Genomic DNA, 12281 nt, shown 5'->3' on the forward strand with positions numbered 1-12281 from the left:
AGAAAAAGGTTAAGAGTTGGCACCAGTGAGGAAGACCTGCGCTCCTGCAGAAGGGGCACAGTCGTCTCCTGGGCAGCATCCACGCCTGGCTGGCAGTGGACTCAGCCCCTTCCGCTCCCACCTATTTTCCAGAAGTCAAGGCAGGCTTGACCGCAGAGGGGAACAGCTTCACTCTTCAGTGGCTGTCTGCTGTAAGTCTGCACTACCTATCCACGAGCAGAGGAAGGCAATTCCCTTCTATTTCTAGTTTGCTAAGAACTTTCTATTCTTTTTCAAAATTAAGAGAAAATATTAAATTTTATAATAACTTTTTTCTGTATCTATTGAGCTATCCACAGGGTTTTCCTCTTTAATCCATTAGTGTGATGAATTGCATTCATTGATTTATCAAACTGATTCCACATTCCTAGAAGAAACCCCAACTTGATCATGATATATCTTTTTTTTAATATATTTTATTGATTTTTTACAGAGAGGAGGGGAGAGGGATGGAGAGCTAGAAACATCGACCAGCTGCCTTCTGCACACCCCCTACCGGGGATGTGCCCGCAACCAATGTACATGCCCTTGACCGGAATCGAACCTGGGACCTTTCAGTCCTCAGACCGACGCTCTATCCACTGAGCCAAACCAGTTTTGGCATGATATATCATTTTTAACTGGAAAAAAAATTGTATAAAGCTTTGAATGGGACCAAAAGGATTACTTGGTATTCTTAATAGAAAACAAGGAATTTTCTCATTTTAGGTTTTCTGATTTTGTGGGAATTGTGCCTTTCATAGTCTTTGAGCTATTTTACAATACTGTGAATTGTTGATAACTGGTAGCAATGCAAATGATCCATGTCTGTAGATATGCAGTTAACTCTGCCCAGTGAAGGGACAATTAATTCTTCCTAAAACCCATGGTAAATGTCAGTTTATCATCTATTTTTAAATTTCAGGATTTATGTGTGGCTTTAAAATTTTTCCTGTGAACCAGTCACAGGTTTCCTCATTAACTGAGCAATTAAATAAATTATTTGGTGTGTGTATGTTTAATACTGAGTCATAATGATACTTTAAAAATTATCTTCTGGCAGTTTATTTCTGGGTTCAATTTGCTGTGCCTTGTTTAGGATGTATGCATACATTTTAGAGTGAAACTGACCTGCCATGTTCTCACAGTTTCCATTTGGGGTTTTGGTATGAACTGTATGCTAAACTTTTTCATTTTTTTCCAAAGAATTATATAAGTTTGGAGTCCTAATTATTTTTTGGAACGTGCAGTGAAGCCACCTGAACTTGAAGTGTTTATTGTGGAATGGTTTGAATTATGAATTAGTTTCTTGAACTTTTAGACCTATTATAGTTTTCTATTTCCATTGTGTGGTTTTGGTATTTTTCTAGGAATCTGTCCATTTCAAATTTGTTGGCATAAACTTTTTCATAAACTCTTCCATTTTCTTTTTTTTAAGTCTTCAGTAATGAAATAAGCTTTTTTTCCCCCCCTCATTCTGCTATTTATTTGTGGTCTCTCTCAATCAGCCCCACTGGGGCCAGCTTTTTAAATATATATATATACTGATTTCAGAGAGGAAGGGAAAGGGAGAGGGAGAGAGATAGAAACATCAATGATGAGAGAGAATCACTGACTGGCTGCCTCCTGCAAGCCCCCTACTGGGGATCAAGCCGGAAACCCAGGCATGTGCCCTGACCAGGAATCGAACTGTGACCTCTTGGTTCATAGGTTGACACTCAACCCCTGAGCCACACAGCTACGCTGGAACAGCTTTGACGAAGCCAAGTCTATTCTCCATATTGCATATTTGTTATCTGTGTCATTGATTCCAATCTGAACGCTATTACTTCTTTGGTTTAATTTTTATATTATTTAACTTCTTGAGAGTGATGCTTCTTTAGCTAATGTTGACCTTTTCTAATTATGGCTATACATTCCTCTCTATATACTGCTTTACTGTCTCAAAACATTTTTAAATGTACTACTATCATTATCAATTTAAAGCATTTCCATTTTGATTATATTTTTCCTTTGTCTCATTATTTAAGTTTCAAGGATATGGGGCTTTTCCAGCTATCATTCTGTTACTAGTTTTTAGCATAATTGCACTTGATTTAGGAACCACACTGCATATTATTCCAATACTAGAGGCCTGATGCACGAAATTCGTGCAAGAGTAGGCCTTCCTTCCCCCGGCTGCCGGCACCAGCTTCCCTCTGGCACCCGGGACCCGGGCTACCCTCACAGCCCCGGCTTCATCCAGAAGGACGTCCTGTCTACCAGTAATTAGCATATTATGCTTTTATTATTATAGATTTTTGACATAATTTTAAATTTGCTTTACGGCCCTAAGTATGAGCACTTTGCTGTGTGGGGGCATCTGGATTGTATGGGCATTTCCCTGTGTGTCAGGAGAGCTGGAAAGGGACACTCTGCAGTATCCCTCTGCAGTGTGTGCAGTGTTCTGTATGTGCTCTTTGGTCAATTGGCACATGATGTTTTCCTGTAGTCTCATTATTGTATTTATTTTGTATTTTATTTTACTTTCTTTGGCTTAAACAACAAACCCTTATTTTCTCACATATCTGGAGGCCAAGATCAAGGTGTCAGCAGGGTTGGTTTCTACTGAGGCCTCTCTCCTTGGCTTGTGGATGGCCGTCTCTCCCTGTGTCTCACAGATTTCTGTCAGAGCTTTTTGTTAATAACGAAGAGAGATAGGTTAAAATCCCCACTATTCCTTTGTGCTTGTTTCTTTATATTTTTTCAATTTTTATTTATATGTTTCATTTATTTTGTATATATGCCTTATATTTTTTAATATCTTATTGGGTGGACACAAATTCAGAAAGGTCATATATTTCCAGGGAACTTCTCTAATGATGCTTTTAGCCTGAATTCCATTTTGTCTAAAAGTAATGCACCACACCATCTTTCTTTAAGCTAGCGTTGGAATCCATCTTTAGACTCTTTCATATTCAGCCTTCTTGTGTTCTTGTTTTAGATTTCTTAATATTCTTCATTTACCTTGAGCACCTGATCCACTTACAATGTATTGTAATTACTGATATTTTGGGGCTTCAGTCTTTATGTGCTTTTACTTTGTACCCTTCCTTATGTTTCTCTTTCTTTCTTGTCCTGCCCATATGTTTCCTTCTCTTAGTGGAAATTATACACTCTTTTACTGTTCTTTTAGCAGCTATAATAGAAATTATAAGAAGCATTTTAAGGCTATTAAAACCTAATATTGATAAATTTACCCTTTTATTAAATAACTCAAGGATCTTAGAGCATTTTAAGCACATTTACATCCCTCCTGACCAATATGCCAGTTTATAATGTATTTTAAATCACTATGTGTATTTTATTTTTAAATATTTTAATTAAAAAATTTTTAACTTTATTTTTTATTGTAGACACTATTACAGATGTCCCCATTTTCTTCCCTCAATTTTCCCATCTTCATCCAGCCCCTGCCACCCTCTTCCCTCTGTCCAGCACTCATGTAGTCTGTGTCTGTTATGTATATAAGTTTCTTGGCTAATCCCTTCACCTTATTTCATCCAGTCCCCTCTGATAGCTGTTAATTTGTTCCATGTGTGCATGCCTCTGGATCTATTTTGTTCATCAGTTTATTATGTTCATTAGATTCTAAATAGAGTGAGATCATATTTGACTTTCTCTGACTGGCTGATTTCACTTAGTATAATACTCTCCATCCATGCTGTCTCAAAGAGTAAGAGATCCTTCTTTTTTACTGCTGCATGGTATTCCACTGTGTCTACTGATGGCTACTTGGGCTGTTTCTATATCTTGGCTCTTGTAAATAATTTTGCAATGAACATAGGGGTGCATATATTCTCTCTGATTGGTGTTTTGGGATTCTTAGGATATATTCCCGGGAGTGAATCACTGGGTCAAAAGGCAGTTCCATTTTTAATTTTTGAAGGTATTTCCTTACTGTTTTCCACAGTGGCTACAACAGTCAGCATTTCCACAAAAAAGTGTACAAGGGTTCCACTTTCTCCACATATCCTCACCAGCACTTGTTTGTTGATGTATTGGTGGTAGCATTCTGGCAGGTGTGAGGGGATACCTCATTGTAGTTTAATTTGCATCTCTCTGATTGATTAGTGACATGAGCATTTTTTTCATGTGTCTATTGGCCAACCAAATGTCCACTTTGGAGAAGTGTCTATTCAGGTCCTTTGCCTATTTTTATTGGGTTGTCTACCTTTTGTTGAGTTTTATAAGTTCTTTATCTATCTTAGAAATTAGCCCCTTTTTAGATGTATCATTGGCAAATATGTTCTCCTGTATGGTGAATTCATTTTGTTGATGGTTTCTTTTGCTGTGCAGAGCTTTTTAGTTTGATATAGTCCCATTTGTTTATTTTTTTTCTTTGTTTCCTTGGCCTAGGAGATATAATGGCAAAAATATTGCTATGAAAGATGTCTGATATTTTACTGCCTGTTTTCTTCTAAGATTTTTATGGTTTTGCAACTTAACATTTAAGTCTTTTATCCATTTTGAGTTTATTCTTATGTGTAATGTAAGTTGGTGATCTAGTTTTATTTTTTTTGCATTTACTGGTCCAATTCCCCCAACATCATTTATTGAAGAGACTGTCTTTACTCCATATGTCTTGGCTCCTTTGTCAAATATTAATTGACCATAATGATGTGGGTTGATTTCTGGGGTCACTGTACTGTTCCATTGATCTATATGCCTGTTCTTATGCTAGTACTGTTTTGATTACAATAGCCTTGTAATATTGTCTGATATCAGGTAGCATGATATCTACAACTTTGCTTTTCTTTTTTTTAAATATACTTTATTGATTTTTTTACAGAGAGGAAGTGAGAGGGAGAGAGAGTTAGAAACATCAATGAGAGAGAAACATCGATCAGCTGCCTCCTGCACACTCCCTACTGGGTATGTGCCCGCAACCAAGGTACATGCCCTTAACCAGAATCGAACCTGGGACCTTTGAGTCCGCAGGCTGACGCTCTATCCACTGAGCCACACCAGTCAGGGAGAACTTTGCTCTTCTTTCTCAAGATTCCTGATACTGGTATTCCAACCAACTGAGCTTCTGGCAAAGGCAATACCAAGAAATTTTTTTAGTAAAATTAGTGGTTTGAAAAGAAAAATATTTTTTGGTACCTATACAAAGAGTATGAAGAAAATAAAATCAGGTTATTATCATGCTTTTTTTACAATAACACTTTATGATAGAAAAAAAGGAGTAATATAATTAAGATTGTCAAGGAAAGGAAATGTGATTCAAGTATTTAATATCTAGCAAAACGTATCATGATGTACAGAGGGTGCAGATGAATGTCAACATCAAGTGCTCAGAGAAAATTGTTTCTAAGAGGCCTTCCAAGGGAATCTACTAGAAAACATGTTTGAGATATCAATGCTTAGAGAATTATTGACATAATGGTATTATATATATATAGTTTTATATAATGTTTTATTACAAATATCCTACATAATAAAATGGTAATATGTAAATTACCATCACTCCGCTACGCCCACGATTGGGCCAGCAGGAGGCGCAGGGGGCGGGACTCAGGGTGGCCGGGGTAGCTAATTGGGCCAGCAGGACAGTGAGCTCGCGGCGCGCGCCGCGAGCTCAGCGTCTGTGCCATGGCTGCGCCGGAGGCTTTCGGAAGGCCTGGTGCACCGGCGGACAGCCGGCCAGCTCCCCCGCGATCAAAAGCCAAAGCGGGGGAGCTGGCCAGCTGTCTGCTCCGGCACAAGGCCTTTCGAAAGCCTCCGCCGCGCAGGAGGCTTTCGGAAGGCCTGGTGCACCGGCGGACAGCCGGCCAGCTCCCCCGCGATCAAAAGCCAAAGCGGGGGAGCTGGCCGGCTGTCTGCTCCGGCACAAGGCCTTTCGAAAGCCTCCGCCGCGCAGGAGGCTTTCGGAAGGCCTGGTGCACCGGCGGACAGCCAGCCCGCCGGTGCACCAGGTGCATGATTAAATCATGCACTGGGCCTCTAGTATGCATATAAAAGAGTTAAAAGGGATAAATTATAATATGCAAATGATTATATTACCTAACAAGGTAGATATAATCATTTAAAAATGGGGAAGAATGGTATAATCCAAGAAAAAAAAGTTTAAGTATTTTTGGTAGTTGGTAATTGATCTTTTATATTTAAGTGCAGTGTACCAAATGCTACAAGATTAGTGGATTACAATAATAGAAATGTCTCATCTCACATTTTCCTGAGTCAGGAGTCCAGGTACAGCTGGCTGGGCCCTCTGCCTGGGGTCTCACCAGGCTAAAATCGTGGCCAGCCTGCTGCATGGCCATCCAGGGCTCCTTCAAGGCTTGACAGAATCTTGGGCTTTGCATTTGTGACATTGAGGTTCCTGTTTCCTTCAGGGTTGTGAGCAGGAGCAAGAAATTGAAAACCTCTTTGAAAAAATAATGACAGAAAACTTCTCCTAAGTTTTAGACATACAAGTCCAGGAAGCACAGAGAGTTCCAAACAAGATGGCCCTAAAGATGCTCACTCCAAGACACATTATAATTAAAATGCTAAGGGTTAAAGACCAAGAGAAAATTTTAAAAGCAGTAAGAGAAAAGCAGTTAGTTACCTACAATGGAGGGCCCATACAACTGTCAGCTAATTTCTCAAAAGAAATTTTGCAGGCCAGAAAAGAGTGGCAAGAAATATTCAAAGTGATGAAAAGCAAGAATCTACAATAAAGATTACTCTACCCAGCAAAGCTGTCATTTAGAATTGAAGTTCAGATAAAGACTTTCCCAGACAAGAAAAAGCTAAGGAGTTTATCACCGGTAAACCAGTATTACATGAAATGTTAAAAGATATTCTTTAAGAAAAAGGAAAAGATAAATAATATGAACAATAAAATGGCAATAAATACATATCTATCAACAATTGAGTCTAAAAATCAAAATAAACGAACAAGGATTCTAATGAAAAAAATAAACTGATGAATAAAATAGAACCAGAGGCATGAAAACATGGAACAGACTGAAGAATATCAGAGAGGAAGGGTGAAGGAGGGTGGAAAGAGATTAATAACTTATGTGCATAACCCAGGGGAATAGACAATAGAGTGGTGAAGGCCTGAGGTGGGGGAGGATCCTGGTGGAGGGAGGCAATGGGGAGGAGAGGTGGAGACATCTGCAATACTCTCAATAATAAAGATTTTTTTAAAGAAAGGAAGGTGGAGAGGGAGAAAGGAAGAAAGAATGGAAGAAGAAAAGACAGAATGAATGAATAAATAATACATGGTGGGAAAAAAAGAAAAATAAATTACTAGGACATATGAAAATAAAGCCTACAATGTTTATATTTGAGAAGATTTGGTCCAATGCATAAGTCCATCAAGCACATAAAACTTTTAAAATATGTATTTAAAGTTGAAAGGTAATAGATGCATATATGATTATATTTAAATATTTTTTAAAATTTTCCCCAAATAAGCATTCATATACTCACAAAGATGTCAATGGGAGTTTCATATTCATATCGTAGGCAAAAATTGATTTATTGTTGGTATGAAACTTAGTATTTTAATTAGTCAAAAGTTTTCAATTTGAAATCCACTTCCCCAAAATCAAATCAAAACAAATACAACCAGTATTCTCATACTTACTTATTTAATTTCCCTGAAAAATTAGTCCAGCTATAAAAATTAAGTGACACATTAAAGAAAAAAACATGTTTACTGTCAAAAAGTGAGAAATTTTTCTTTACAAGAATATTTTAAGGCCAAAGTAATAAAACACAAGAGACAATACATAGTAAATATTTCATGAAATACTCAGGAATACTGTTGTACATTATGTCTATTATTTTACAAAAATAGAGGGAAACATTAGGAATACAAATATTAAAGGCCAATCATCAAAATTAATGTTTAGCATAGACTACTATTTATATGAATAATATAAAGAGGTTGACTCATCTATTTGACTTAATATAAAATAGATTTCTGGCATATAATTATTTTAAAAATGAGAATTATCATTTTAATTCATCCAATTCGAGTATTCATTCAACCAGGGGAACAATATAAACCTCTTAAAAATTCAAGATCTCCAGCTTAATATTAGAAATTTTCTTAATATAATACATAGAATATTCTGATCTTTACTGAATTACACTTTACAAAGATGTATATCAAGTGCTTTATCCTATCTAATAAAAGAGTAATATGCAGATTGACCATCACTCCAACATACAAGATGGCTGCCCCCATGTGGTCAAAGATCCTGCCCCCATGTGGACACAAGATGGCTGCCACAAGATGGCCAGCAGGGGAGGGCAGTTGGGAGGGACCAGGCCTGCAAGGGAGGGCAGTTGTGGTCGATTAGGCCAGCAGAGGAGGGCATTTGGGAGGGACCAGGCCTGCAGGGGAGAGCAGTTGGGGGGGACCAGGCCTGCAGGGGCGGGCAGTTAGGGGCAAACAGGCTGGCAGGGGAGAAGTTAGGCATCAATCAGGCTGGCAGGGGAGTGGTTAGGGAGTGATCAGGTTGGCAGGCAGAAGCGGTTAGGGGCAATCAGGAAGGCAGGCAGGCGAGGAGTTGGGAGCCAGCAGTCCTGGATTGTGAGAGGGATCCCAGATTGGAGAGGGTACAAGCTGGACTGAGGGACACCACCACCCCCCCATGCACAAATTTCGTGCACCAGGCCTCTAGTAGCTTATAATAAAATCTAACTGGTCACCAAAATTCTTTGATAAAATTATCACTGTAATTGTATGAGGCAAAGTCCTATAATAAGATGAATGTAATAATGGCCACAATCTTTAGTTTTCATTTTTAGAACTATGAATTTGGTTTTCCAAAATTTGGTTCCCAAAGCCAGTTTCTAAATGTTACAGCAGAGGTGGGGCGGGGGGGTGGGAGGGCGGTAATAAAAAGAAATTATTTAATGGAACTCTGAAGAAAGAACTAACTACTCTAGATCTTAGTTTGAAAAATATATCTGGCATAAGTGATTCAAAATTACATAATAATGCTTATATCAAAGTTTATTGGTTAGCTAAAGGGCAAAAACTAAGAAGCAAGTAGAATGTAATATTTGCTTTCAACAAAGCAGACTGAGTAATATGTTAAGTGTTAGGGTGGAATAGGAAAGAACTCAAGCCAGGGAAAATTTCCTCTTGGACCTTCTCTGTAAATACCTCTTTTAGTTCTGGACTGTTCCTCAGTGTGCTCAGTGGTGGAGGGAGGAAGTCTGCCCACCCACACAAAGCTCCCGACCAACAGGTCTTTGTCCACTGGTTCCAGAAAGGCAGCTGGTCCTCTGAGCTCCCTGGGGCTCCAGGGACTTGGAAGTATGGAAAAATGGAATCCAATTTGCATAACACATTAAACCATCCTAATAGGAATCTTTAGTGAACTGAGTTGTTCAAATGCCAGCTAATAGTATAGACTGTAGCTAAAAACCATGGACAAATATCTGTCTTGAAAATGCCTGTAAGAAGTCAGTTTACTGGTTCTAGGTCCTCCCAGAATCAAGGCTTCCTAAGGCCTGGGAAATCCTCAGCTCCCTTTAGCTGTCTTTCCAGATATAATCTTAATAAATATAGTTTAAGTCTTTTATTGGGCTCTGTAATCCCTTCAACCAAATAGACTGCAGTTGTTTTAAGAAACTTTTATTTCGTTGGAAAATGTGGGAGGGTATTTTGATATTATCTCAGTAAAATCAGTGGGTAAACACTATTCACCCCAAACTAAATGCTGGGCCTTCAGGGAGTTGTCGGAAAGGAAATCAAATGATACACCAAGGAAGCACATTGTGCACGCAGCAAAGCCCTTCCTTCGGCACAACCTGTCATGCTCTTTCTGAGGAAGCTCCAGGCCCCCTGGTATGTCAAGTGTGAGGCAGTCTTTCTAAATCCAAAGTCGCAAGCTTCTGAAGAACTTCAAGCACAATTTTATAACAAAACCAGTACTGCTCCTGTAGACATATATATGAAAAACAGCAGACCATTAAGTAACTGAATACCAATATCCACTTTCAGAGTACACATTTGTAATTTTCAGCCACAGAGAAAATTCCTAAAGAGCACACATTTAACTAAGAACTTCTTTATATAAATATATTTTTTAAAATATCAGAAACATAAATGAACACAATATAGTTCTTGGTCTAGAACTAAAGGCTTAACTGAATAGAGGGGAAACTGACTATCAAAACTCATTCTGCTTATATTTTCCCTGGATGAATCACATTTTAAGCTTTTTTTAGATATAGCCTCAGGTCTCTCAGACAACAATAGTTCAAATAAATAAAATGGTCCATATTACTCAACGTTGGCCTAAAAACAGGTCAGCCTGAAGATTCAGGGGTACCTGTTTTCATTATCCATACTTTCTTAACCCCCCAAAATGACTAATAATTAACCTGTGACAGAAATGATAGTTTTATGACATGCTAATGATGTTAATATTTTAGTGGCAAGTAAATATCCCAGAATTGCTATCCATAAATTTATGAAAATACATTGAGACATGTTACTCTAACAAAGCTTGCGTGTGGGCACCGGGAGACTCGGTCTCAGTCTCAGCTCTTTCACTTGCTAGCTACCAGAATGAAGTGACCTCATGGAAAAGACTGCATTGCTCTGAACTTGAAGTTCTCCATCAGTAATGTCTCCCTCAAAAGTGAGAACTCAGTGAGATCATGTGAGTGACAGAGCTTTATAAATTGTAATATGCTATACAGTGAATCTTTATATTCATTATTCTTCAAATTAGAATTTATGACGTGAGAGCTTACCTTTGTTTGAACCATGCCATGACGTTGTGCTCTCATTTGGGCCACGATATCTCTGATGTTGAACTGCAACAGGATGACAGTAATTCTATATTATCCATATAGGGGAAACATAAACCTACAGATTGCCAAATGAGTACTCCATACTGCTTTCCAGTGAGAAAGATGTCAAGATTTAACCAGAAAGGTCTCATTTTCAGTCATAAGAAAATGCACTATTTTAACCTAGTCTAATGGATAAGCAAGACTTGTATAGTGGGTTTCCAGGAAAAAGCAGGAAGCAATCAAATAACAAGAAATGCTCTCCTAAAGAAATAACAAATTTTCCCTTGTGTATACTTTTCTGTTCTCCAAAGAGAGACCTTAACTCTCGGCACTATAACTCTGGAAAAGTCTGATGCATAGAAGACTTGTTCTGGCCACAATAGTAGCACAGCTGTTTCTCATAAAGAGAGTCCTCTCAACTCAAATGGAGACCCTGAGCAACAGCTGGCCCAACGCCAGATTCTACACGTGTGCATGGAGACCTGCTCTGCCCAGGGGAGCCACCGCTGCCTGGGGCAGGCCTGCAAAGGGCTGTTGCTGGGCCACAATGCGATGAGTCCAGAAATGAGCAGTAAGTTTTAGAAACTTCTGGCAGTCTGCCACTGGCACAGGCCAAGAGGTGTCATCCGTGGAACAGTACACAGGCCAGCTAGGGCGTGGGTGGATTTTCCTCGAGTCACATTTGGTACAAGCTGAGGACCCGTCATGTGCAGCAAGACCATGCTGACACCTGAAAATTCAAAGATTTGTCAACCATAACCCAAAAGAATGTAAAAATCAACCATAACCCAAAAGAATGTAAAAATCAGAGAATATAAGCATTCCTTTACTTTTATAACTTGTCATTTTTTATAATAATTTAAAATCTAACTTAGCCTTAAAATTTTTATATTGAAATAATTATATATGCAAAGTAGGTTGCAAAAAAAAATGTATCGAGAAATCCTGTATATCCTTCACCCAGTTTCTCTAAGTTAAACCATGCAAGACAGCGGCAGTATAACATCAAAAGCAGAAAATTGACATTGGTACAACCCACAAAGCTTATTCAGATTTTGCCAGTTTTATATGTGATCATTTGTGATTGTGTGTGCTTGTGTATCTCTGGTTCTGTGCAATATTATCACATTTGAAAATTCATGTAACTGCAACCACAATCAAGATTCCTGACTGTTACACCACCAGATTTCCTTATGCTATCTGTTAGAACTACCATCTACCACAACCCCTAACCCTTGTCAACCAGGGAATCTGATCTCCATCTCTATAGCTCGTTATTTCAAAAGGATTATATGAATGGAATAATGAAATAGCTAACCTTTTGAAAAGGACTTGTTTTCATGCAGCATAATTGCCTTGAGACCCATAAAAATTGTTTTGCATATTAATAGATCTTTCCTTCTTATTGCTAAATTAGAGGCCTGGTGCACGAAATTCATGCACGGGGGGTGTGTCCCTCAGCCGAG

At 38.5% G+C, this 12281-nt stretch overlaps 1 protein-coding gene across 1 annotated transcript in view; it reads right to left on the reverse strand.

Moving 5' to 3' along the window:
* Positions 1-9864: 9864 nt before the first annotated feature.
* Positions 9865-12281, reverse strand: part of PTPN20 (protein tyrosine phosphatase non-receptor type 20) — a gene marked incomplete at both ends in the record, with an annotated part of 67477 nt that continues 65060 nt past the window's right edge. Inside the window, 2 exons of the mRNA XM_079793244.1 lie at positions 9865-9951; positions 10774-10836. Coding sequence (XP_079649370.1) covers positions 9865-9951; positions 10774-10836 — 150 coding nt within the window. The remainder of the gene's footprint in view (positions 9952-10773; positions 10837-12281) is intronic.

Source organism: Cnephaeus nilssonii (assembly GCF_951640355.1).
Source record: "Cnephaeus nilssonii genome assembly, chromosome: 16".
NCBI classification, from domain to species: domain Eukaryota; kingdom Metazoa; phylum Chordata; class Mammalia; order Chiroptera; family Vespertilionidae; genus Cnephaeus; species Cnephaeus nilssonii.